This window comes from Thunnus thynnus, chromosome 23, assembly GCF_963924715.1.
Source record: "Thunnus thynnus chromosome 23, fThuThy2.1, whole genome shotgun sequence".
NCBI classification, from domain to species: Eukaryota; Metazoa; Chordata; class Actinopteri; order Scombriformes; family Scombridae; genus Thunnus; species Thunnus thynnus.
The window spans coordinates 90,442-115,978 of record NC_089539.1 but is presented as its reverse complement, the minus strand read 5'-3'; the positions used below and the strand labels follow the sequence as shown (position 1 = coordinate 115,978).

Here is a 25,537-nt window from a genome sequence, read left to right as displayed (position 1 = left end):
ATAATGTTTACAACTGCTGCATCAAGTTTAAAGTAAGAGCTCTGGATGTGGGAGGCACGCAGAGTACAATGAGTGGTAAAATAAGTATATAAACTAATTATGTAATTAATAAATAAATTATTTTTTTAATTAACAAATTTACACGATTAGCAATTTTTTGCTAGCATTCCTCTCTCACCTTATTTGCAGCAACAACGTTGCTTTTTGCTGTGATAATGTATTTATATTATTCATAGCTCTCCATTATAATGATCTCTTCCTCCTGACTGAAGCCGGGGGCACGCGATAGGTCGATTTTGTGCGGAAAAAGAGTGAAATGACACACCTAATGCCCCCTTTCATGGGGACGCGCAGAAAGCCTGAATTAACATAGAAAGTTCATATCCACCGTCGTGATACCAATTATCTCTGATCTCGAGTTTAGGGTTTGTCAAGCCAGCTCACACAACAAAAGCCTGTGTATGTTGAACTTTCTTCGTAGTACACCCCTCAGGGGTAGTTGATAATAAGCTCAAAAGTTATGAATAGAAAAGCTAATGCTAACCATTTCATCTAAGTGAATGGAAGATGCTAAAATGATTCAAGCCATACTCCGGGGGGTATAGTTAAATAAAAACACATTTCAGGTGGTCTAACCTAGTTTGTTAGTTAGTGGATTATTCAAGCTTTCAACCAAGTAGGGTCCATTTGATAGATTTGGAAGTTAATAGCAAAACATTTAAGCTATGCTAACTGTTTCATGTATGTGAAGATGCTAAGACAATCATACTCTTGGAGGTATAGTTTAATAAAAACAAAGATTTGGGTGGTTTAACCTGTTTTGCTAGTTTGTCGATTAATCAAGCCCTCTAACCAAGTAGGGTCCATTTGATAGATTTGGTAGTTTATTCTATATTAGCAAAACCTTTAGTAAATGAATAGAAAATAAAATGGTACTTGAGCTGAAAGTGAGCTGTCAATCAAACGTGATCTGGACACACCCACACAGTCCTGAGAAATGGTTTTAGCTGCCAAATGAGCTGTTTCTGAGCTAGGTGAGTCAGATTTTCACTCAACTTTGACATCACATATGTATTTTTATGATTTCAAGCCACATTTCCAGAGGCTTTAACTTTCATGAACTGAAAACACACTGTGAAATGGCAGCAGCTACGCCTATATGCCATGGTTATGTTATGTAATTGACATTGTCACCGTGGTAGCGACTTGTCAATCACAATGTAGCCATGCCCTAAAGCATACCGTGCTATACACTATCGTCTATTTTAACTCTAATATGGGGCCATAATTTACAAAATGAACATTATCATGTATAGAAGAAGACTTGAAACTAGCGATTGAGACCATAAATTGATTAGGAAAGTGTTTACTGAGGTAATAAATCAAGTGAGAAGTAGGGTCATTTTCTCATAGACTTCTTGGAGCCAGTGGAGTCGCCCCCTGATGGCCATTAGAAAGAATGCAGGTTTAAGGCACTTCTGCATTGGCGCCACTTCTCAGACTGGGAGCCACCCACTTGGTCTGTATGTATGTATGTGTGTTTGTCCTTCGCATATCTTGAAAACCGTTCATCCAGTCTCCTTCATACCTGATGGGTGTATTGCTGAGGACCCAAGGAAGTGCAGTGTTGAGTGTGAAGTTGTTTGGATGAGCGGCTCTTGAAAGATAAATAGAAAAAAAAAAAAACCTCATGAACAGTGTTAATTTTCTTCCTTTTCCTGCGCAAAGAGGGTTAATACGGACAGTGCCACTCTCCCATTGCATCCCACTTTGTGGTGTTAATGACTTGAAAAAGTTTAAGAGACTTAAGCTCTACTATTGAATTATGTACTGCGAAAGAAACTTGGCATGTATGTTCAAGACATACTGCAAGATGTCTCTTTAAAGGAAGGAATCTCTGTCTGTCTGTGTGTCCTTTGCATATCTCGAGAACTGTGCATTCGATCTAGTTCACACTCAGTGGGTGTATTACTGGGGACTCAAGGACATGCTGTGTTGAATTTGGAGCAGTTTTGACATGTGACACATTATATATTAATAAACTTTGAGTAAACAAGCGAACAGTGAGACACTCAGATCCATGTCTGAGTGCAGTGGGGGCTGTTTGATATAATTACTGTCACATCACTGAGCTGGACATCACTGGGCTTCTGGGCTCTCATTTGACTTCACAGTTAGCAAGTGTACTGCTGAGGACCCAAGGAAATGCAGTGTCAAGTTGTTTGGACTTGTGACACATTTAATTAACTTTGAATAAACAAGCGAACAGCGAGCTGCTCAGCTCTGTGTTTGGGTGCAGCAGGGGCTGATCAACACCGTCAAATCACAGCGGGGTGGGGCTTCTGGGCTATGACTTGCCAATAGGAGCACAGACATGTTTGATTGGCAGCAGAATCAACCAGTGGAAGGCATAAACTGCTCCTATGGTTCAACTTCAGTTTAGTCTCATTGGTGAAGTTTCTGTCTGGATTTAAACCATTTAATTTATTAATTCCTTATCATTTTAATTGATATGTTTGTTAATTGATACATACATATGCGGTTCTCAAGAAATAATAAGCAATCCGCCTGTTCTGAACAGGCGTGTTTTGAACGGGCACTGCACTAGTCTTAACTATTAAGGAAGAAATCTCTGTCTGTCTGTATGTATGTGTGTCCTTCGCATATCTCGACAACAGGTCATCCAGTCCACCTCACACTTGGCAGGTGTACTGCTGATGACCCAAGGAAGTGTAGTCGTGTGTGAAGCTGTTTGGACAGCAGTTCTTGAGAAATATATAAAAATACCCCATAAACAACGTTGATTCTGTTTCTTCTTCTGTCTGTGGCATCCACAAGCAGAAATATGGACAGCGCCACCCTGCCATTTCAACCCACATTGTGGTCAGAGGTGGGATTACATCTGTGATCATAATGACTTGAAAAAGTTTAAGAAACTTAAGGTCCACTATTGAACTGTGTACTGTGAATGAAACTTGGCATGTACGTTCAAGACTACTGCAGGATGTCTGACACTGGGGTTCATCTAACTAAAAAGCAAGGAATCTCTGTCTGTCTGTATGTATGTGTGTCTTTCTCATATCTTGAGAACTGTTCATACGATCGATTTGGTGTATTGCTGAGGACCCAAGGATGTGCATATTAATATTAATATTAATGAACTTTGAATAAACAAGCGAACAGCGAGCCGCTGTGTTAAAGAGGTAACAGGGAGACCGACCTCATCATTTTAGGTTGGATTAAAACCACTTAATTGATTAATTCCTTATTGTTTTAATTTTGTCAATAGATACATACATATGCAGTTCTCGAGAAATAATAAGCAGTCGGTCTGTTTCACACATGCACGTTTCGAACGGGCACTGCAATATTTGGTAAAGTTATAGGATTGCAGGTTATACTACCTAGATTTCTGTTTATGCTGCATGTATACAGTTGAACTGTAGTGATAATCAGAAAAAAACAGAACGAGACAGTACAATTGCATGCTGATTGGGGCATTTTTTACATGAATTGAGCCTCAAGTAATAGAACAAAATATGTGATATAAACTGGTTGGGACACTATGTAGTTGCATGAAATCTCTGCTTTAAATCGCCCCAACTTTTCTGCAAATTTTATATAAATAAAACCACACTAGGTTCACAGAAACTTTTTTTTCTTTTTTTGTAATAAGAACTGCTTACAGACCCCAATTTACAACAAAATTATCTTTTATCATAAATTAGCATAATTTATAACTTCCTACATTTTTATTAGTATTTAATTGTAAAGTTGTTTAGACCTTTGCCATCATATGGTTGCACATGCTGACATACTATGTGTTGAAAAGGCTGACGCTCTATGCACATTTGTGAAAGCAACACCTAAATTGTTGCTAAAATCACATACGCATTGTACATGACTTTTGCTATACACTCCACTGTCACTGTGCCTAGCTTTTAATAGCAATGGAGTTATATATATATATATATAGCACCAGTGTCCTATTTACCACAGGTAGAAGGGCATTATTGTACAGGCCTACTATGTGCAACATATGTATGACATATTCATTAACGTTTTTTAGTGTATACCTAAGTATACCTACTCACAGCATTAATTATGAATTTTGATAGCTAGTGAGAGCTAATCCTTCTATAGCAACAGCTTGCAAGTTGATATCCACAACACTCAAAATGTAACAAAAATAAAAGATCAGCATGTCAACATTTGCACAATAATTTATTTGTATTGAGATCACACAACATATGATCTCTTATAAGTGTAATACAAGTTACACGTTTAAACATGCAGTAGTCATGCTCTCAGTAAGCTTGCTCATCATGTATTCCTCTGTATATACAGTGGCAGTGGAGAAGGTGGATACCATGCTGTCGGCTGAGGGAGCATGGAGCTCTCAGTACAAAGATATCAGTGATATGGATGAGTTGAAGGCTCCAGATTGTGCCGAGACTTTCATGACTCTGCTGCAGGTCATCACTGGTAAGACTACTAATTTCCAGATTTGATTGTTTGAATTGTTTATGCATGCATTGAACAGACATTTCATGCAGTCTTCAACACTGTTGCCAGTTTGCACACTGAGGAAGGGCGACTGCCAAAGTCTCATGTGTTCCAAGATCTTTGAGCCATTGCAAAGAAAGTAGGGTCCCCTGGTATGAGGTGTGTCTCTGTGGCATGTCACTAATTTTTCTGCCACAAAAGTATAAAGCAAATAGGCCTACTTTTATCGGTAATTTAACTCATTTTCACTCAGATTGAGAGGATAACAGCACTGCAACTTCTGTGGACAAATTATACCATGAGTCAAATAAAAATCTAAGAGAGCCACACAAGGAATTAAATGTCCAAGTATTTGTGAGGAAATATAAACTTATCTTCATATATAAAGACTGTTTAAGACACTGATATAACATCTTGTGCTTGTTAGCGTGTCCAACAGACTAACATTACCTGCACTGTAATGTCAATTTAATGTCAACCAGGTTGTATTTTCAAGGTAGTTTAGCATTGTATTTCCTTCACACCTAAAAACTACAAGAAAGATGATTTAGCAAGTTTTTTTACCTGAGTGAGTGGTTTGGCAGGCTTCACTCAACTCCAACCTTTAGCCTTTTTAACCATTTAATTCCCATCTACAACAACTACAAATTAATGGAAAAACTAGTACAAGCCTGAATGCCTGACCCCTACAGTGAGGGGATCTGGTGTCTCTGTTATGCTTGGGGGGCGTGATTTTGGTCCACATGATTTGGGCATGGTTTGGGTCCACTTGTCCGCTTAGAGGGAAGGGAACTGCAAATCAATACAAAGTTGTTCTGAGTGATCAACTTCAACCTATGATCAAGCATTTCTATCCTGATAGCAGTTATCTCTTCCAGGATGACAATGTCCCCATCCATAGGGCATGAGGGGACACTGAATGGTTTGATGAGTATGAAAATTATGTAAATCATAGGCTATGGCCTTCACAGTCACCAGATCTCAACCCAGTTGAACACCTATGGGAGATTTTGGACCAACGTGTTGAGACAGCACTCTCCACCACCGTCATCAAAATACCAAATGAGAGAATATGTTTCGGAAGAATGGTGTTCATCCCTCCAAAAGAATTCAGAGACCTGTAGAATCAATGCCAAGGTGCACTGAAGCTGTTCTGGTGGCACATGGTGGCCCAACACCTTACTAAAACACTTTATGTTGGTTTTTCATTTTTATTTGTTACCCATCTGTATGTTTATCAAATGAACAAGAACTTGTTTGATCCAAAACAATACAGTGAAACAAACACGGCAGAGTTTGTACATACCTCCTCTGTGGCCCATTATTGTTGATTCCCTTGGTAAATGGACTGTACTCGTATAGCGCCTTTCTAGTCTTCTGACCACTCAAAGCGCTATTACACTACAAATCGCATTCACCCATTCACACACATTTATACACTGAATGGGTACAGGGTCTACCATGCAAGGTCCCAACCTGCCTGTCAGAGGAAATCTAATCACTCATACACATTCACACACTGATGGCACAGCCATCTGGAGCAATTTGGGGTTAAGTATCTTGCCCAAGGACACATGCGGACTGAGGAGCCGGGAATCGAACCGCCAGTCTTCCGATTAGTGGATGACCCGCTCTACCTCCTGAGCCACAGCCGCCCTGCAATCCATCTGCAATGCGTTGGAGGGCCTGAGCACAAAACCCAGCTGCAATGCCTGGTGTTACATTGAGGATCAATGGGCCTTCTATCTGAAAAATCAAGGATCAACTTTTGTGGACAAAGCGACATTGCTATTTTCTCCTTCCAGCTGAAGATGGCCAAGCTTTTGCCACTGGATCTGGGCGGGGAACACAGCAGCAACAGGCAGGTTGGAAAACTGCTAAGATTGTATTGTATCCTACTGCTGCTGTCAGGAGATGTTCATCTAAACCCCAGCCCCACTCCACAATTGACCACAAGCAATTCAAATGCCCCACATGCTTCTCCAGTGCAGACAGCATTGTCTCCAAATGTAGACTCCCAGCAGCTGATCTCAATCTTGTCTGCAGACAGTCTCCCTTTCTTCCCGGGCACTGTTCTGGTTTGCCCCTGGCCAGAGAGGTGGGTCGTGCGGTGCAGTGCCGGTAGGGATCCAAGGCAGCTTTGGTGGACTGCTTACCTGCCGGTGCCAGGGGCATGTGCACATAGGTGCAGTTTGAACTTGAAGGTTGGAGTTCGCAAAAAAAAAATCTAGAGGAAATGTAATGTGTATAACAGAGTCTTCGTTTACATTAAAATTAATAATCAAGGTACCAGCAGGTGCATTTTCACATCCTGACAAATATGCCCAGGCCCCAGGACCACTTGACTCAGTCTCTGCACTGGTAGTTTCTTCTCTGGGCCTAGCTGGTGTGTTGTTTGTTTGTTTGGTTTTTTGCAAAGAGTGTATATCCATCCACTCATATCTAAAGATGTTTGATTTGAAAGAGAACTTATTTTAATTTTAATTGTAACTATTCTAATTATCTGTTAATGCCCCCGGCTCTTTCATCTGTGTCACTCTGCGGATATCTCTCGTTTTTCACTCTCTACTGAGTGTTTTGTCAGATTTGTTGTTATTTGGGGTGCTTTAACTGTCCGCTCTCTCTCATGCCTCTATGTGCCTTTTTTCTGCTTCTTTCCCAGTTCAGAATTATGGAGGGTGCAGTGGAAATTGTCAGTAAAAGTTTTGACAGCATTTTGGGTGCAAATTCAGGAGGTTCATCTCCACCCAGTTACTGCAGTTACAGTAAAATCAAGCACACCTGCAAAGCAGCCACCCCACACTAAACTGATATAACAGCAACATGAGTTGCATGTTTTACCTGCAAGACTCGTGTTTTAATGCTTTTGTTCATTGTTTGAGATGTGAAAATGTCTCAGAAATAAAAAAAAATGCGTCCTGGTATTAGTTCAGTTATAAAATGCAAGTGCAGCACAGAGCGTCTCTCCTGCTAGCTGCTGACAGTGCTGTTAGCTGAAGAGTTAATCACACTAGACAGTAGAGGAGGAGACGGCAGAGATGCTGGTATGCATCTGTTTAAACAGGAGTTTAGTTTACTTCACTGCATTTAAAACCAGAGCTGAGGGTGTCAGAGCTCTAAGCCGGAAACACTGTCACTCTGCATTTTGCCACTGTCCTCCACTTCCATCATCTCGCCCCAATTCATTTTGAAAAAGCAATGGCCAATGGGGGAACTTCATCACTCAGTGACTTAGTCAGTCAGTCAACCACAGTTGTAGGGCTGGTCTGTGGCTGGTGCAGCCAAAAATATAGATAATATATTAATCTCTACTTGCAGTTTTAGCTTACCTGATCAGAGATTCAAATCTTGACAGCTGCATGAAAACTCTCCATCTGCTGCATTAACTATACCTGGCTAACATCTTTAGGAGCAATAGGCCTGAGGGAAAGGGCGGTGGAGTGATGATATATGTTAGAAATACTTTCAAGTGAGAGTGAATACAGTGGTCATCTTGTAACAATCTGGAATGTATTGGACTAGATGTAATCTTGTAACATCAAATGTGCTTTCTCCTTTTTGTAATATACCACCCTCTTTCTACCAATATGTGTTATGAACAATTGCAGAGTATACTCAAGGAATGTGATTCAAGGAAAGAGATTCTTTTGATGGGAGATCTTAACATCAACTGGGATGATAAATCAAGTAGGAAAATTTTAAAGCAGATCCTGTCTAGCCTAGATTTAACCCAGCTAGTTAAAGGTCCAAGTAGAATAAGTAATTCCTCAAAACTCAGATTGATTTGATTTTCAGAAATAAACCTCAAAGAATCATCAAGAACTTTAATATGATAACTGTTCTATCTGATCACAACTTGACAGTTATGGCAACGTAGCAACAAAAGAAATGGTTTAATTTTTAGTTAAGAATTGAACTGAACAGTGAACTGGAGAACTTCGCCTCTGCATCTACCCCAGTCTGTTTCCTTTAGTGCAGCTTCAGACAGTGATATGTTACTAACGACAATTAAGAACACAATAGATGAATTTACTAGAAAAGCCAAGATCAAGAAAAGACAAGAGAGTAGCCTGCCCTGGTTGAACTCAGATGTATGGAGATTAATGACAAAACGTGACCATACATTAAAACAGGCTCTTAAATCTAAAATAGAACATAATAAATGAAAATGCATTTAATTAAGAAACAAGGTAATTAAGGAATTGAGAAAGGCCAAGGCTAACTTCTTCATAAATATTATTGGTGAGGCAAGAGGCAATGCAAAACTAATCAGGAAACATTAAAAACATAACAGGGAAAGACCACAAGGAAAGCACTTGGAGGTTTGGTGTTGTTACTTCCCTTATTTGTTGTCAAGTTTCCTTCCTGACAGTTTGGAGGTTTGTTTATCGGAGTGTGTCTGACTCGTTTTGGGAACTTGGTGTCGTCTGGAGTGATTTTCTTTACTTGGAGTGGTGACAGCAGGGGTTTAACTGGTGGAATGATTAATATAATCAGTAAAAAAAAACCCTGTCCTTTGTGAGGAGTGTATGTGGCTGACGCAGAAGTATCCCCAACCAGACCCCACCATACCCATCAGAAAGAAAGCCGCTTTCACCTCACATATTATTTATTTATTTTTAACAATTGAGCACATGCTTCTTAATCTTTTTCTGACGGAACTAAATATAAATGAAATTTATAATGAAATGATATGAAACATGCTATTGTTGATGGCCATTATCAAAGCCAAACTCTACGTAGAAAGATAGGGCTGGCAGTAGCAGCACAGCAGAGGTGCTGCATCAGCAATGCTGTCTGTGTGGACGCAGCAAGCATGTGTCTGGACGGGTAGGAGTGCGTTTGGTTATTAGTAATAATTCATATTTTCATAGATAATTATGAATTATTAAATCAAGAGATTATTAATAACAATCAATAATTCGGGCACCAACTGTTGGATCTGTGGGGAGCACAGTTGATTATTTGCAATAATGATTAATTATCAATGATAATTAATTAATTATAACAATTAATGGAATTATTAATATGAATTAACAAATACGGGGCACCACCCGGAAACCGGGACCAATAACCGAACAAGGTAGTCTCATAAAAGGAGTTCAGCTAGAATGTTAATATCTGAGAGATATCAACATTCAAGGGTGAACAAAGAAGGGTTGAATTCGAGCTCTGACTCCTTCAATCAGCCACTTTTAACAATATGTTATTGATCAATAAACTACTGTTCTAAAATCTAATCTACCAAAGCAAAACACAAACAGCTATGTACAGGGTTGAACACATGCAGGGGAATGTGCGTGCGTGCGTGCGTGCGTGCGTGCGTGTGTGTGTGCGTGTGTGCGTGCGTGTGTGCGCGTGTGTGTGTGTGTGTGAGAGAGAGAGACAAGATGACGACGTGGCCTGATGTGATGACGTCGTCAGTCAGCGACGCAGACCTGGCTATGGGAGGGAGTCATGTCACACAAGAACTGAATGGCGGAAGTATGGCGATGTCTGGGTTAGACAATAGCAAGATGGCGTCGCCAGGTGGTCGGCATCTTGCACTCACCAAATTCCGTGTAACAATCGTGTCTGATGGCAGATAGTAGCGAATAGAGCAGCACTTTATCTGACGTTATCTGACCATCAGATGTGTGAAAGGGTGTCAGTGTGTGTATGTGTGTGTGTGTGTGCATGTTAGTCGCAAGAGAGGGAAGAAGGAGAGAAAGTGATCGTGAGAGGGAGAGAGGCAGTTCCTTTGTCTGTATGGATGGCAGTCTGTAACGCACATTGTCTGGTTTCTGATCAACAAAGCAACTTACTTACTCACTCACGGTGGCACAAACACAGCAGTAGTCCTGAGCGGGACAAACACAAAACAGTCTAGCATGGTGAACACAACTAAACAGGCAGCAGACTTTAAATTCTCCTCAGAGTAAAGCAGAGCAAATGGACACAGCGGTCCGTCAATTCACACAACAAAAAACAATAGCAATTAAAGCTGCAAGCAGCGTTGGTCGGGACCTCGCACTCTGGCCCGTCGGGATCCTTGGCAGATCATTTTGCTTTTTAAAAATGAGGAATATTTCTTACAAGTGTGTGATTTTATTTTGAAGTTTGATTGACAGGATGAGAATTTTCTGCAGGGTGAGACATGTCTGTCTTGCTCACACCTGTGTCATCAAAATCATGCAAGTTTTGGGCCCATTCGCTTGAATTTCAATTAGTAAATTGAAAACTCCTGATGAGTTTGTGTGTAAAACAAATTAGTTTCCTAATTTTCATCAAGTCTATTTTTAGAAAAGTAAAGAATTTTAATCCACATGACCCAGTCAAAGTTTGATAGAAATGTGTACTGTCAGGTGGGTAGAGACAATAAGTAACTGCAGCTGGACACAGAAAAATACTCATACACTTGAATAGAGAGTGTGAGTGAACCCACCCCTTTTTGAACATTTACTGCTTCCACATAGTTTTAGATACAGACTTCATTTGAACTTTAAATGAGTCACGAGACTTTGACCTACAAATCTTGAATTTACATGTTTTTTCTATCCTTTATTGTTTTTGAGATATTAGAGTGTGAGTTTTAAAGTCTTTTCTTGCTCCTCCTGTGATTTTATAATGAGTGTGTATTGCAGAATGTTTCACAGCACCGAGGGAGTGATATCACCAGGAGTTGGAGAGGAGGATTTTAGAGTACACTTTTTGGCCAAATCTTACATTAAAACTCATATTTTTTAGTAGGAAATTTCATGGTGAATCCATTGACACAGGTTTGAAAGTGGTCAGACTTTTAGTTTAGATGTCAGAAGCCTCTGTTTGACACAAAGTTCATGCCCATAGATTGCCTCCCCATTGTTTTACATTGTAAGGTGTGATGTGGCACTGCAACTTTGAGGGCTTATAAAATCCAAACTGTTTGAGTTATTACAAAGTTTTTAACAACTTTTTTTCAGCACAGTGTCATAAGTTACCTATTAAAGTTTGAAGCCGATACCATTAACGCCCTCGGAGGAGATAGCGTTTGTTCGGGGGCCCAAATTGGAGCAAAGTCTTATTTTGAAAGGCTAATTGCGGACTTCCTGTTGGATGTAGGTCAGGAGTGTCAGTGTATGATTTGTAGGTCTTGATCGAATAATTGAGTTTTGGTTTGATCTCTCTATGACATTCCTACGGCCGTGGCGGCCAGTTTAGTTACATAGGTGGCACTAGAGAGCACATTTTGGCACTTTGGGGGTTAATTTTTACATTTCATCAAATTTTTCACCAGAGGTGAGTTTTTGAGCATGTTTAGGGGGTCAAATTTAGGGTTTAAGTGGCGTAATAATAAAGAAACAAACAAACAAACAAACAAACAAACACATGAAAAACAATAGGGTCCTCGCCCTCACCCTGCCTTTTGGGCTGGGTCCCTAATAAAGCTTAAAAGCTGAAAGCTAAACAACAGCACTGATGCTGAAAAGAACACACAACTAACACTGCCTCTGCCCAGACTTAAACCTCTTACTTGGTTGCTTCAGAAAGTGAGCAGGGTGTGTGTGAAGTCCGTCTTTCTGTCCGGCTATATCCAACTCTGTCCTCGGCTCAAATGCAGACAGTGGCTGTCCTCACGCTGTTGGCGAATCTCACGGCAAGCTGGTCCTCGGTGGCGCAGCGGATGAAAACAGCAGTTGACCCAGTGTAGAAAGAGCAGGGCAGAGAAGTTCCATGTCTTCCTGAAGAAACTCTGTTTCTTCCTTCTGCAAGGGAAATTCAGAGCACTGGTTGCAGCAGCGGTGTCTCTCAGATCCAGGGATGGTGTTCGGGTGAACATGGGCGAAGTCACATCTCGTCCAGCGAGGGGAAAGACTTCAGTGAGGGAAAAACATGTGCACGGTGTTGCCTCCATTAGTCAAGCTGACTCACAGGGGGACAGGAGTTCAGTTCAACATGGAGTGCATATTTTTCAGGGTGTTCTCTGATTTTAAAGGGGCACTGATGTCGTGGCTGTGTCGTCATGACGCTCCGCTGTGCAGGAGCGTCTCTGCCAATGAGAGACTGTATGTTGACTGTTTCCTGTCAAGGTGTGAAATCTGCAAAGCATCACTGGATATGGAGTTTGTAATGGACTCATATTGTCTGTAAGCAGCATTTTGGCGCTGTTCCTTTGTCTCAGGGGAAAAAGCACCTTGTGATCAGGCCTCAGCTGGTACATGTAGGCCCTCTCTGTGTGACCTTGTGGTTTGAGGCCCAACACATGCGAGAAGCAGCAGTTCAGCAATGCACACACACATACTTTGCTCACACAGGCTGTGTGTCCCAGGTGTGTATGTGGTATGGACACTTCAATGCTTAAAACTGTTAAAGAGTTACTAGCACCCCCTATCTGCCAGGTAATTATTTTCCCAGGGGCTATTTCCAACTGTATGGAAAACAGCTATAGTGACACCTATCTTCAAAGCTGGTTATCAAAAGGCTGTTTGTAATCATGGGCCCAGCAGTATATATGGTAAATGGTAAATTGACTTTATTTACATAGTCTTATCAACCACTCAAAGTGCTTTACAATACATGCCAACATTTACACACACATTCATACACTGATGGCAGAGGCTGCCATTGCTGTGTTTCTGGTTGTGTCACCACCACTTGTGGAATAGTGTGAAACTGTTGGCAGTGAATCATGTGACCCGCAAGCTTGTGTATGTTGTGTGCATGCATGAGATTCAAAAATTGCTTCATAGTTACGCTTGCAATCAAAAACGTCACAGGGTACCTTTAAGCCATACATTGGTGCTTGAAAGTTTGTGAACCCCTTAGAATTTTCTTTATTTCTGCACAAATATAACCTAAAAAGTGATCAGATTTTCATCTAGACTAAACTAGGTCAAAACTAGACAAAGGGAACCCAATTAATTAAATGAGACAAAAACATTAAACTTATTCATTTATTTATTGAGGAAAATGATCCAATCTTACATATTTGTGTGAGGCAAATGTTCTTTTTGGAGAGTAGTGGCCTTCTCCTTGCACATTATTAATGTTCAACATTCTCCTGATGGTGGACTCATGAACATTTACATTAGCCACTGCAAGAGAGGCCTTTAGTTTCGTAGACGTTACCCTAGGGTCTCTTGTGACCCCCTTGACTTGCTCTTGGTGTGATCTTTGTTGGTTGACAACTCCTGGGAGGGTAACAATGGTGTTGTATGTCCTCCATTTGTGCACAATCTGCCTAACAGTCGACTGGTGGAGTCCAAATTCTTTAGACATGGCTTTGTAACCCTTTCCAGCCTGGTGAGCATCAACAACTCTTCTTCTAAGGTCCTCAGAAGTCTCTTTTGTTCAAGCCATCACACATTTCCACAAACCTGTGTTGTGAAGCTCAGACTTTGATAGTGAAGACCGAGATTTCTCTTCTTTAAATAAGACAGAGCCTCCCAGACTCACAACTGATTGCCCCCCCCCCCCATTGAATGAAACACCTGACTCTATTTTTCCCTTCAAATGAATTGATAATATGTAAAAATTTTCCTCAATAAATAAATGAAAAAGTGCAAGGTTTTTGTTTCGTTGATGTATCTTTATCTAGTTTTAAGACTTGCATGAAAATTGGATCACATTTTAGGTAATATTTATGCAGAAATAGAGCAAATTCTAAAGGGTTCACAAACTTTCAAAAAACACTGTACTTGGTAGTATTGTATGCTGTTAGAGAATATAAAACATTTTGAAAAAGTTCTGTATGTTTTATCATCCTGTTTTTGTCAGAGCGCTACCGGGCCTTGCCTTGTCCTTCTGCACAACTGAAGTTTCTGGAGCTACAGAGAGAACTGGTGGATGATTTCCGTATACGACTCACACAGGTAATGATGACAAAAATGCTCTGGTATTAATGAAGAAAACACACAGATAATGAATGAAGACATTGAGCTTTTTTAGGTCACTAAAGACGCAAAGCATCTCTAAAGGAGAGAGAGGCCAGTGATCATGAGGAAAACAGAGGTAATGAAAGTAAAGGAGAGACACAAGGGATAGGGTGGAATTCATGTCGCAATTGATTATCTTCACAGTGGACATTTCATTCATGCTTTTTATTGAACAATAATATTCAAATAACAGTTATTTAAACCACAGGAGGAAAAGCATTACTACACTGCACTCTCTGGTTGAAAGTTTGAAGTCTGACTTCTGGGTCAGAAGTATGCATCATTCAGTAATTAAGAGCCTTTTTAGGCATTTCGGTTCTTTTAAATAGAAAATCAAAGTAAAAATAGACTCTGTTTCACATATTATATTAATATTTTATTAATAGATTTGAATAACAGATTTATGGCTTCTGGTATTTGATCTGTGTAATGTTTTAGGGTATACAATGGCAAGAACAAGTTCTTGTGTGTGACTGCCGCATCTGAAACATACCCTGCAGTCTATGCAGCATTTTTGCTCATTTCTCCCTGTCATGTCACCAACCATGCAGTGATAGTGCCCCCCACATTAGTGTTATCAAGGGGTTGTGAAATTTTGCTTCCAACTGACAATACTGTAATTTGATCATAGGCAGGAATTAAAAATAGGCTAACTAGCTTCCACTCTTTGAGTAAAACACAGACATTATAGCCAAGTGGCAACAACCACAACTAGAAATACAAAGTCAATCAGTTTTTTCAATGAGTCTTTATGGTCTCAATTGCAAAATTCACGTAATTATTTACAGACTGAAATCAATTTCAATGGGCAAAAAGCACAAGACATAAATGAATGAGACAGAGGTGTTGTTATTTTTTTCTTTACAGGTGATGAAGGAGGAGTCTCGTTGTCCACTCGGTCTCCGTTATTGTGCCATCCTTAATGCTGTTAACTACATTTCCACCATCCTGGGAGACTGGGGAGACAATGTGGTGTGTGGATAAATTTATTTATCTGATATTTTTGGCATTTTTACCACCGCACCAGCTGGATATGGCCATGGCTGGACAGTTGTCATTTGGGTCACTCAGGCACAAGTCACCAGCCCCTTGTTTTCAAATGAAATTTAAAATGTCATTTGAAAAAAAGTAGGGAAAGGGAAATAGATGATGCTGCCCCAATTATTCTTTAAGTACCTTTATTTTAGATATACAAGACAACCCAAATGTAGTGGTGATTTGTCCTCAATTAAATAATAAATAAATAAATAATAACAATAATGATAATAAAACAAACTCAAAATACTCAAAAACAGCCACGGAGGCACCTAAGGAGCGAGTCTTACACAGGGAAAATAAGTCCATTGTCCAGGCAAGCATGATGTTTTGTGCGGTTTATTTTACCATTTCAGCAAGCAAACAGACAAAGAACAATGGAGCCTGCCACTTATCTTGCACTGGTAAAAAAACATAAATCCTTCCTGCTGCCTGCTGGTATTATACTTGCCCTCCCATGTATGTAGATGTACCTGGTGTGCCCAAGTTGCCCAGGGCTTTCAAAACAAAAGCATTAACAAGTACTCAAATTAACTAAAATAATAATACTAATGTTATAATCAAACTAATTCAACCATATTCTTCAAAACAAAACTGCAACAAAATAAATAAATAAATATTTAATTATTAAATATTACAAAAACGAATAGCTCCAACACTAAATCTTACTTTACATCTATGATTTATTATTGAACTATGAAGTCTACAACTGAAATTGGCGACTCCATCAGCTCCCAGCTCATCACAACATTCCTAAACCCTTGTACAGAGAAGAAGTACCATACATGTCCACTCTCAGTCTACTTCAGTTTGGAGCACTGCTAAAAGGCCATGGATGATGCCAGGATGTGTCAGGTGGCTTGTGGGTTCTGGAAAGACTGGCTCACCTGTGCACAATATTCACCCTGAATATCCTGATTAACTTTACCAGCAACCACGTTTACTAATTGATAAACTATTAACTTAATTATCAGTTAGGTCTATAGAAATCTGAGACTACATCTAATTTTATACAAATGGAGAAAAGCACATGAGTATATTGTTACAAATTCTTATAAAGTTAGCTTTTTAAACTGTGCTATTTCTCAGCACAATTGAAATTAGTTTTCAAATAGGTTCCTTGTGCAAAGTTTCATTGAACACATGGCCATGCTGCCAGGGGCAATAGGTGCACAGAGCACTTTATTGACGCTTTGGTGCCACACACTTTGTGCCAGAGTTACTAATAACCTCATAACATTCATGTGAGAACAAGCTTCACCTAAAACCTAAAACCTGTGTTTACCAGTCCCTTCATTCATACCTATCTTTACCCTTTATCCTGTTCATCCTTTATTCTCTCTATTCCTCAGTTTTTCCTACAACTGCAGCAGGCAGCAGTTTCACTCGGTGAGGAAGTGGTACTAGGAGGCCTGGGGGTGATGGAGGTGGGTCGTCTGGCTTCTCTGGAGGGTTCTCTATTTGAAGGTCTGTTGGCGTTACTGGAGCGACTGAAAGGAGACATGATGGGAAGACTGCTGGATGGGATTATGAGAGAAATCACAGAAAAAGCCAAACCATACCACCAAGACAGGTGAGACAACAGCCTATTGATGAGTACCATATTAAATGGTCTCCGAGTGATTTTAACAAAGAAAGCCCTTTCATATGCAGCTGGAGTGGGTATGATAAGAACAGTGTAGCCTAAAATGTATATTGTGGTATAATTGACATGAAAGCATTGATCAATACCATAAAAACTGTCAACACAAGCCTGTGAACCAATGGTAACTTTGAGCTGCTCAGATTAAAATATTAAGTAGTTGTTGCTTAAATAACAGCAGAAGCTGGAATTTAAATCAGTAATTAAAATTATCAAAATAAATGGAAAATCTACTAAAATTACTAGTGTTTGAATTTAAGTTATAATTATACTACAACCAGATCTGCAATTTGTATATATATAACAGAATAATAATGTAATGAAGGTAATTGGAGTTGGTTGAGAGATAACAACTCAAAGGATTATGAGCACCAGGTGGGAAGTTTAAGTTTCCATCAAGGACACACCAGATGGTTTGTTACACGGAACCATTTGAGAAGTCATCCATAGAAACTGTTTGGAAAAGGACAGGCACTTTCAAAAAATACTTGGCAGGTGATTGGATGAACCATCTATCTATCACTGTCTTACCTTGCAAGGCAGCTGGATTCGTAACACTGATTGGTCTGAACCACTGGTGGTTACTACAATACTAACTCCCTACTTACACTGAGATTCCAATATTGGAATGGGGATGTATGCAGCATGTTAGTAGAGGAAGTGAGAGAAAGCATAACTTTAAAAATTGAGCAGCAAACTCTAGTTCGTCAAAGACTAGATTAAAAACTAAATAAATTTACAACAAAGTCCTACCAAGCATCCAGCATTAAAATAATTATTCAGCATCAATTTACACACAATCCATTAGCTAACTCTGCCTAGATGTCAGCTGTACTTTATGATTGCACTTGCAAGTTACCAGAGGCCTGTACTATGAAGCAGGTTTTGGGGTTAGCAAGGTTACTTCAGGTGTTGCTCTGAGTTTTCAGGATTACGACGGTGGTTCACTTTATACTGGGGTACATCGCAACGGTAACTTACGCTGAACAGCTAACCTGCTCCAGAACAGGTTAACTTCAGAGGATCGGATCACAACATGTCAACACCCTGACCACTGATCAATGAGACCAATGGAAAAAAGATGTCATCATTGCTACAGGATTCCAACATGAGTTTACAATAAAGTGACAAGTAAAAAAGAGCAATACATATTTTTATAGGTCAGTACAAACATTATATTATTCCAGGCTTTCTGTTTCCACTCTGGTTTTAAAGCAGAGTTTCCAGCAAACGGTGAGATAGTTTACGGCACTAAACACATAATGATGATTTTAGCTGCATTTTAATTGTGCAAAGTTTATTTTATCTCCAGAGTGATAGCTAACAGTGTGGATGATTTTACACTCTGATTCCATCACTAGCTCAGAATAACATGAAACAACTGTGTGATGATAATTGGAACTAAAAACAAAAGATTATCTTTTATCAGAAAAAATAATCCACACACTGATTATTGACTCCCATGATTATAAATGAAACATTTCGGTAAGATAGACCTCAACACTGCTTTGTTAGCAGAAACAGTCTGGCATTACTTTTTGGTTTGTTTGTTTTTTGTGTCTTTTGTTTTTTTCTACATATTCAGAATGGTTTCTTCATCATCCAACTAAATAGCAAAAAATATTCACTCTATACTTAAGTCATATATAATAATTCCTACATGTATTTTAGGGCTTAGTCTAGCTCTAGTATATGGAAATTATTCCTAGTGTTTCTACATCCTGTTATTCTGGTGTATGATTACAGGCTATCGTGTACATTTCATTTCATTCAATATGACTTTGCTGTCCCTAAGACAGAAGTTTTCCACAGGTACTTGGTATCACTGTTTCATCTCATAAAATACGAAGTACTTCTTCTGATGATGTCACTTGTAATTAACAACCCCGTCTCTTTCACATGAATGCGCTTGTAGCTGGATAGGGAAACCCAGAGTTGACTGAGCTAGTTGATAGCCAGCTTCATAGCACTGGTTATCTGGAGGGCCAATGTTAGATTCAGTGAAGCCAGCTAACGAAAAGATATCCCGGGTATGTTGAACTTGCTTCGTAGTACATGCCCCAGATGTGTGTGTCCTTGTGTGGCAAATAGTGTGGAGCTGATCCAGCGGTTGATGAAATTTTCAGTTCCATTTTCTAGGCTCGTCAGCTGGTGCGGGTCTTAGTCTCTAGGTGGGTCCAACCATAGACTGTAAAAAAATGACATAGTCACCGTGATGTCACCCATTGGTTTGTGGATTCCTGTTTTGAAGTGTCGAGTTTGGCATTTTGACCCTAACCATCATAGTAGTGTCTTGTTAACTTATGGCAACCACCTTATTACTTGAAGGAAATTAGTGATTGATATTTCTGTATTCATTGTACATCCTTTCCATTCTGTGTTGTATAGATTAGTTTAACATAGTGACTAAAAAGGAGTGGTGGGGTGAGCAGCATGCTAGCAAGACAGCAGCTAGTACTTCATTTGTGTTTCTATGCAGTGTAATGTGGGGCTGCTGTAGGTGGAGAGAGCTAGCAGCATGTGGCTAGTTAGCAGGAGCCCCGGAATAGCTGATTAGCTCAGAGAGTCGACATACAATGGAATGTGATGATTTCCACACTGCTACTTGGGTGACCTACACTCAACATTGGGTCAGAACACGTCCCGTGTAGCTGTACAGACAGAGCACTGGCAGCTCACACACTTCAATGCACATTATGCCTCACACTAGGCCTCTGTGCACATGTCACTCACAGTATGCTTCTATGCACATTACACTTCACACTACACCTCTGTGCACATTTCACTCACACTATGCTTCTATGCACAGTACACCTCACACTACACCTCTATGCACATTACACCTCACTCTATGCCTCTATGCACATTACGCTTCTCACTACACCTCTAAGCACACTGCACATAAATGGTAACTTCATTAACATGCTAACAGGATCACTCAGGATGTAATATAATAGCTTTACATTACACTTTGGTATAACAAGGTAATAGTGAGGTGATATTTTAATAATGAAGAGGTAATGATGAAGTAAAGTAATAGCTTGGTATTAACTATGGGTTTATGTATGTAATATTACAGTGAAAGTTTTGTAACCTTAACCCTGTATATATACAGTGGTTATAACACATACATATATTTCAGGTATTCACGGAATGAAAACTAAGGCAAATTCCATACAATGAATCCCTGAAAAGTCATAGTAATTCATTTCAAATTGTGTACAAACCCTGATTGAAGCACAAAACATAACTCTTTAAGAAACTACATATAGTCTCAGATGCTGACTGCCTAAAACCACAGCAAAGCTTGTAGAGGACATGTTGCTCTTTTAATATGCAGAAAGATCAGTATAATGGAGCAGTAAGAGGTAGAGGAGATCTAAAATAGCAGATTAAGAAAATATGAAACAGTCTGTGTCTCCTACATTGCTTTGAAGATTGATTATTTTCTCTTTACATAGTGTTTGTTTTACTAATTTCACTGAGTAGAGCAACCAAAGAATATAAAGATTATCTTATTTTATCTTATTTAATCTTATTATTATATGGATTTCTTCTCTTTCATGCTTGTTCTCATCTCTGTCTTTTCTTTAGGTGGTTTTCTCTACCATCCCAGCAGGACCAGTCCACCATGTCCTTGTCTAGTTCAGCATGTCCCATGATGCTTTGTGTCAGGGACAGATTGTTGAACCTTCAGCAGATCCTGAGTCTTTCCCTGTTCCAGCAGGCTTGGCAGGGCCTTGCGGAGAGACTTGACAACTTTCTCTACCAGGATGTAAGAGATTAGTACCTGCTTAATCAACTACACTGTTTGTGTTTCATATTAATATGAAATATAGGTAGACCGTACTAAAAACAGACTTCATAGCAGGGATCATATAGTCAAGCTGTTCAGAGACAGTTTAGATAACTAAAATGTTATATAGTGACATATATACACTGCTGCTTGAAAGTTTATGTGAACTCTTTAGAATCTGCTCTATTTCTGCATAAATATGACCTAAAACATGATCAGATTTCCATTCAAGTCCTAAAATTAGATAAAGAGTTTAGCAAATGAGACAAAAACCTTACACTTGTTCATTTATTTATTGAGGAAAATGACCCAATGTTAATATTTGTGCATGGCAAAAATATGTGAACCTCTAGGATTATCAGTTGACTTGAAGAGGAAATTAGAGTTGAGTGTTTCAATCAATGGGATGACAAGCAAGTGTGAGTCTCGGAGACCCTGCCTTATGCAAAGAAGAGAAATCTGGGTCTTCACTATCAAAGTCTGAGCTTCCTAACACAGGTTTGTGGAAGTGTGTCATGGCTCAAACAAAGGATATTTCTGAGGATCTTAAAAGAAGAGTTGCTGATGCTCACCAGGCTTGGAAGGGTGTCAAAATCATTTCTAAAGAGTTTGGACTCCACCAGTCGACTGTCAGGCAAATTGTGTACAAATGGGGGACATCCAACACTATTGTTACCCTCCCCAGGGATGGTCAAACAACAAAAAATCACATCAAGAGCAGGCATGTGATACTCTGGGAGGCCACAAGGGTAATGTCTATGACACTAAAGGCCTCTCGTGCAATGGCTACAGTCAATATTCCATGAGTCCACCATCAGGAGAACATTGAACATCAATGTGTGCATGGCAGAGTTGCAAGGAAAAAAGCCACTTCACTCCAAAAAGAACATTGCTGCTGTCTACAGTTCGCTCAAACCATGTGGATAAACCAGAAGATAACTCAAAAAGTGTTCTGTGGATGGATGAGACCAAAATCAAACTTTTTGGCTTGATGAGCAAAGGCTACATTCCAGCATAAGAACCTTAACCCATCTATCTGTGAAACATGGTGGTGGTAGCATCGTGGTTTGGGCCTGCTTTGCTGCCTCTGAACGGACGGTTTGCAATCATTGAAGGAGCTATGAGTTCTGAGTTGTACCAGCATATTCTATAGGAAAATGTCAAGGTATCTGTCTGTGAACTAAAGCTCAACAGAAAGTGGGTCATGCAGTAAAACAACAACCCCAAACACACAAGTCATTCTTCCAAAGAATGGTTAGAGCAGAAGAAACTTGTTGTATTGTATTTATTGGAACAATGTACAGTTTTACATAACATACATGATAACATTTGATGCACTGCACCAGAGTTAGCTTAAAGCTAATTTTCATCTGCTTTCCCTTACAATTAAAACATGTAACAGCACAATATAAAAACAGTACAAAGCCAAAAAAAACACAGGACACAAAATACAAAGTTACACACAATAGCACATCACATAAATCCACAATGTCAACTAGAAATTAATAATGTAAGCTTCTCAAATTAAAAGCAAAATTATTTGTGTTTATGAGAAGACCATGAGATGAGATTCAGTGGTTACAGAGCTGAGTAGTTTTTAGCAGATTTTTTAATTTGGTTTTGAACGTACTGATGGAACTGCAGCTCTTCACATCATCAGGTAGGACATTCCACTGAGTTGTGGCTTTCACAGAGAAAGCTGACTGCCCAAATACAGTGCGACAAAATGGTATGGTACAATCTTGTGTAGAGGATATTCTGGAGGATCTAATAGAACTCACTGAGCAAGTGTACACAAAGTACAAAAAGTGGATGAGGGGCTAAACCATTTAAAATTTTATAAACTAGGCACAAATTTGAGAATAATCTGAAATTCTCAGAGCTCAGTAAATTGTATTTCTCTAGTACCCTACAGTGATGGAAATGCATTGGCTTTTTGTCCAGAGTTTTTAGAGCTTGTTTGTACAAGGACTCAAAAGGTTTTATGGCTGTTTCTCCAGCCTGCCCATAAATAGATAAATATCTTGGCTGCTTCCAAAGAGAGACAGTTTCTAATGTCTAAAATTTGCTAAGTCATACTTAATAAGTACAATTAATAGTTTTAACCATTTTATTTAACATGTTTTAAAGTCAAAATTTGGATCCAGTGTCACACCAAGATATTTAAAATCAGTGACTGTGTCAGTCCTTTCATCTTTGATGAGAATATCAGTGTTAGGAGGTTGTACCATGGTAGACTCAGACATGATTGATCAAGCCAATGTGTGATCCCTTCCAATGCAATTGTTAGCTTAGCAGCAGCTAACTCAGCTGTTTTTTTTCTACATCATGACACTGTTGAGGGAGAGTATTAATGTATAGGCTAAATAATAGGGGAACTAACACTGACCCTTGTGGAACACCTATTGTGCACTTCACGTTACTGGACAGTGCATCACAAACCTTACACGTTGTATCCTATTAGATAAATATGAAGACATCCATGCCAGTGCTCTAGATGTTAAAACATCATGATTGACTGTGTCGAATGCTTTAAGCAGATCTAAAAATACAGCACTAACTCATCTTTTATCAAGTCTTGATTTAATTTGCTCTACTAAGTGCAAGGTAGCAGTTTCGGTGGAATGATTTGCTCTAAAGCCAAATTGCATACAATGTGGACCAAAATTTTTGGAGCTCTGTAAGGAGCTGATGATTTTGTTTATTTGTAACTCATTAGTATCTACCAGCACGAAAACCTGGCCTGTAGCATCCAGTTTCCTTTTCATACATTTTTTTCTTATTCATATACAGACTCAAGAAAAAAAATATTAAAGACAGAAGCAACCGTAAGATGATCTTCAATTAACTTTCCATGTACTTTGAGTTTAAAATCTCCTAAAAAATTTTGGGTCCCTCCTTGTGAGATTATTGATGTTTTTCCAGATCAATTTACTGTTGCCTTTTGCCTCATTCAGTATATTGAGATAAAAACAAGATTTAGTTTCTCTTAGCTCTTGGATAACTTTGTAACTTAAACCTTTATAAATCAGCATGTCAGTGTCTCTTCTAGTTTTAATTGCCTTCCTTAGTGCAGCATCTCTAGATTTCATTAGTTTCCACAAATTTTCATTAAACCACGGCAAATTGTTTTTATTTTTAGATTTTATCTGTATCCTCACATTAAATCTTTCCCTCACAGAGTTGATTCTGTGAGTTAAAAGTATCTAAGCCATAGTCCAGATCATCAGAGGAAAGTACATCATCCCAGTTCAAGCTGTTAATTTCACTAACAAATTCTTCTTGCTTAGCTCTGGGTATGCATTGAGGGATCATTGTCTTAGTTGCCGTGGTCCTAAATCTATTTTTAGTCAGTCTTCTCACACATAGGGTTAGGTTATGATCTGATAAGCCAGTGATTAAATTATAACTTGTAGTTATTCTTTCTGGTTTATTAGTAAATATCAGATCAGTTTTTTTATTGGAACATTTTGCAATCCTAGTTGAGCCTTTCACTAGTTGTTCTAATTGGAATTTCTCTGTGATCATTTTTAGTTTTTTCCTCTTAGTTTTATCCTCCCAGTTCACATTAAAATCACCCATAAATAATAATCCTATGTTAAAATTGCACTCTTTCAAGACTTCTGTGAGTTGATCATAGAAGATAGTGTCATCTGCAGAAGGGGGCCTATAGATATCTATGATGTTAAAAGACATTTGTTGGGATAACATTATTTTTATCCCAACATATTCTAACGTGTTACCCGCATTGTAAACCACATGTTCACGTTTGATGTTCTATCTCACATAAAAAAGCACCCCTCCTCCTCTTCCATCAGGCCTGTCTCTTCTGAAACATTGGTATCCGGGCACCATGAACACACTCGCAGGAGTTGTTTGTTTCAACCATGTTTCAGTCAGACAGAGAAAGTCCAGGAGAAAGCCCGGCTCAGAAAGTTGATGCTCATTCATCACCGGCACCAGAGGAGTCCCAGACACTCTCAGGCACAAATCAGCACCGATGTTCTGCAGCGCTTCAGGGGTCACTGGTCCATGATTTAGCTGAACATCTCTGGAGAGCAGGAGCAGCATGAAGAGGAGACCTGCTATTGTCCGAAACAGGGTGGCAGATAAACGTACCACTGGATCAGTGATTTGCTCTAGTACCTGGGCTCGTCCGTACCACAGGACAGAGGAATAGATTGCAAAATATCCCAATAAGTTATGATGACACCTCACTGTAGGAGCGTCAAAGTTAATGTTTTGGAAACGCCAAGTCAAAGTCCTGACCTTAATGCCATAAAAATGCTGTGGAAGGACCTGAAGCAGGCAGTTCATGCAAAGAAGCCCACCAACATCCCTGAGTTGAGAATGTTCTACAAAGAGGAATGGGCTAAAATTCCTCTAAGCTGATGTGCAGGGCGGATAAAAAGTTACAGTAAATGTTTGGTTGAAGTTATTGCTGCAAAAGGGGGTCACACCAGTCACTGAAAATAAATGAAAAAGTTTTTTTTTTTTTTTTGTCTCATTTGTTTAATTTGGTTCACTTTATCTAGTTTTAGGACATGTAAATATCTGATCACATTTTAGGTCATATTTATGCAGAAATACAGAAAATTTTAAAGGTTTCACAAACTTTCAAGCAGCACTGTTCAATCTAGATTTTGACTCTAAATTTTGATTTTG

The 25,537-nt window shown here is 39.2% G+C and overlaps 1 protein-coding gene across 1 annotated transcript in view; it reads left to right on the top strand.

Moving 5' to 3' along the window:
* The window catches only part of rint1 (RAD50 interactor 1), a 52,280-nt gene that overhangs the window by 22,932 nt on the left and 3,811 nt on the right, over nt 1-25,537 (top strand). The window contains exons 9-13 of the mRNA XM_067581424.1: nt 4,348-4,485; nt 14,242-14,336; nt 15,267-15,371; nt 16,787-17,007; nt 20,671-20,851. Of these exons, the coding sequence (XP_067437525.1) occupies nt 4,348-4,485; nt 14,242-14,336; nt 15,267-15,371; nt 16,787-17,007; nt 20,671-20,851 (740 nt within the window). The remainder of the gene's footprint in view (nt 1-4,347; nt 4,486-14,241; nt 14,337-15,266; nt 15,372-16,786; nt 17,008-20,670; nt 20,852-25,537) is intronic.